Genomic DNA, 3,059 nt, shown 5'->3' with positions numbered 1-3,059 from the left:
GGCGCTAGCGGCGCTGCGCAAAGAGATGGTGAGCAGCTGGGTCCCGGGCAGGGCTTTGGGTGGGAGAGGGGGTGGGTGCTGTGCCGAATAGGAGAGCCCCGAGGTGGGGTGGAGCGCAGAGGGCGGAACCAGCGCGGCCTGGGTCTCCGAGGACGTGCCGGAGCCGGTTGGGTCAGAAGGGATATGGCAACAGTAATTTCAGTTACCGTTATGCCAGTAATTCCATGTGTTTTTAAACGCTTTCCTCGTTGCATTTCACTCCATCCTGCTTCAGTGGTTCTCAACCTTCTGGCCCTTTAAATACAGTTCCTCATGTTGTGACCCAACCGTAAAATTATTTTCGTTGCTACTTCATAACTGCGATGTTGCTACTGTGATGAATCGTCATGTAAATCTCTGATATGCAGGATGGTCTTAGGCGACCCCTGTGAAAGGGTCGTTCCACCGCCAAAGGGGTCGCGACCCACAGGTTGAGAACCGCTGCAAGGTTATCTCCTTACAGATAAGGGTTAGTGACTTGCCAGAGATGCACAGCTTGCAGGTGGCGTCTGTGTCCACAGACATTTGACTGAGAAAGTGTGGGAAGATGGCTAGGGCTGCGGCTGGGCTGAGGGTGGCCTGGACCCCAACCCCAGCCCACCCTCAGTCTTTTGCAGGTGGGGTTGCGGCAGTTGGACATGTCCCTGCTGTGCCAGCTGTGGGGCCTGTACGAGTCAATCCAGGACTACAAGCACCTGTGCCAAGACTTGAGCCTGTGCCAGGACCTGTCATCTTCCCTGCATTCAGACAGCTCCTACCCACCTGATGCTGGCCTGTCCGATGACGACGAACCTCCTGATGCCAGCCTGCCCCCAGACCCACCTCCCCTCACTGTGCCCCAGACGCACAATGCCCGTGACCAGTGGCTGCAAGATGCCTTCCACATCAACCTCTGAAGAGCTGGGGGGGTGGGGGTGCATGTACCCATGCAAAAGGCTCAGAAACTTACCCCTCAGCAAGTACTCAGACTGTAGTGCCTGCTTCCCCCTCACCACCTCACCCCACAGGAGGGAAGGCCTGGTCCCTCAGAGGCACAACTGCCAACCTCCTCTCCCGTCGGGTTAGCTGGCACTGGGCAGGCACCTGGGCTACAGCCGCTGCCCCTGGCACTGGACCTCCACTTCTTCCCCGTGTATGCACCTCGGCTTAGCCAACCTTCAGTCTGTCCGTGGGCCCAGCGCATCCTCTCTCCCTTGGTATCTCGGACTGGGATGCGTATCTGACTCCCGTCTCCTTTTCACCGTGTGCTGCTGTTGGCAGCTGCTGGCTCAGGGGCATCCCACCTCCGGTCCCTGGGTTCACTGCCCTCGACCAGGGCTCCAGGACCCAGTCTGGCACCGCCCACAGCCGGGAGGGCCAAGACTCTGCGCAGGATGTTTAAGTTGAGGGGCCGCCTCCTGGGCGCATAGATCAATAAATCCTCTCAGCGGCCCAGCGTTCCGACTCTTGGTTCTGGGGCGGAAAGAGCGGCGTTTCTGGCAAGTGCGGCCCCGTGCTCCGCCGGCAGGTGGCGCCGGAACCGAGTGAGAAACGGCGGCGGCGGGGTGCGCATCCTCCCCCGGACCGACCGGGGAGCTTTCCAAGTTGGCCCAGCCTGGCCCCGCGGTTGTGTGTCTGCGGGCAACTCACTTCCCCTCTCTGGCCGGGGGCCTGGAGCCCAGCCTCCTTCCCACTCGGGGCCTTCCTGGCGGCCTGGAAGGAAGGAGAAGGAGCCGCCCATCTGAAGGAGAGAAATTTTCCACCGCGAGTCGAGGCGGGCGGAGTTGGGGCGGCACAGGAAATGGGTGGGCCAGAGCTCGCAGGCCAAGGGGCCCCTTGGAGGGGGAGGGGGAGGGAGCGGGGAAGGCACTTCTGGGAAGGGCCTGGGAGCTAGTGAGCGCCCTGTGGGTGGGAGGAAAGAGCTGCAGAGGTAGAAGGGGGTGAAGTCGCCATCCCAGGTCTCCCAGAGGCCAAACCAGCCCTGAAGGAGAGGTGGGGGTCAGTGCCCCCGGCCTTGGTGCATAAGACAGGGTCCCAGACACCCCCATTCCTCAGTCTCATACAGCCTGGCCTGGCCGCACAGGACTTGGGACCTTGAGGGTTGTAAGTTAAAAAGTCTTAGGGGAAATGGAGGACCACTCTGCTGGGACTGGGATCCAAACCCACCAGAGGAGCCTGCGCACTTGGGGACGGTGGGTCCTCATTCCCTCATTCACACACAAACACCCCCCAACTTCATGTATATATGACTGGTTTCAGAGAGGAAGGGAGGAGAGAGAGAGAAACGTCAATGATGAGAGAGAAACATTGATCAGTTGCCTCTTGCATGCCCCACATTGGGAATCGAGCCCACAACTCAGGCATGTGCCCTGACGGGGAATTGAACCATGACCTCTTGGTTCATAGGTCGACGCTCAACCACTGAGCCACACCGGCTGGGCATCACCCCACAACTGAGACCAAGAAGCGAGAACAGGACCAGGAAGTCGCTCACTTAGGCGTTGGGGTTGCGCAGACCCACGCCCAGTTTCTTGCCTCCTGGAGACAGCTCGGCCGGGACTCCTGGCAGATGAGGCATCCCGTGTAAATGGAGTTTTTCAAGCACCAGGCTCCTCTGTCCGCTCACCAGCCTTGCAGAGCTCGGGCGCTGGGGGGCAGGGAACAGGCTGATGTGCTGCCGGGCCGGTTCCCTAACTCGGCCTGACACCTGCGGCTCATTACCATACCGGGCGGGCGGGTCCGCGAGGGCCCTAATCTAGGTGTGAGCAGTGGCTGACACCCAAGGCGGACTCCCCGGGGGAGGGAGCGTCAACACGCAGTCCCGTTAGTGATAACGGGTTCTACGCCATGAAACCTCACACTGTGAGGTTTCCAAGTACAAACACAACTTCCCAGGGTTTCATCCTCTCCTCGCTGTGAAAGGCGGGACTGTAATGACTCCTGTGTACCAGGTGGGAGCCGGGCGCAGTGGCGCTCTCCGGGTCACGCACGTGTGGGCGGTCTGAACCCCCAGCTCCGCTGGCGGCTGGGACTAGCTGCCT

The 3,059-nt window shown here is 60.5% G+C and overlaps 1 protein-coding gene across 1 annotated transcript; it reads left to right on the top strand.

Moving 5' to 3' along the window:
• The first annotated feature begins 6 nt into the window (after window positions 1-6).
• FAM89B (family with sequence similarity 89 member B) lies at window positions 7-1,475 on the top strand. Its single transcript, XM_006771705.2, has 2 exons — window positions 7-28; window positions 657-1,475. The coding sequence occupies exons 1-2, from the start codon at window positions 26-28 to the stop codon at window positions 933-935; spliced, it is 282 nt and encodes a 93-aa protein (XP_006771768.2). The 5' UTR covers window positions 7-25; the 3' UTR covers window positions 936-1,475.
• Window positions 1,476-3,059: the final 1,584 nt, after the last annotated feature.

Source organism: Myotis davidii, unplaced genomic scaffold (assembly GCF_000327345.1).
Source record: "Myotis davidii unplaced genomic scaffold, ASM32734v1 scaffold425, whole genome shotgun sequence".
NCBI lineage: Eukaryota > Metazoa > Chordata > Mammalia > Chiroptera > Vespertilionidae > Myotis > Myotis davidii.
This window is presented reverse-complemented; position numbering and strand designations above follow the sequence as displayed.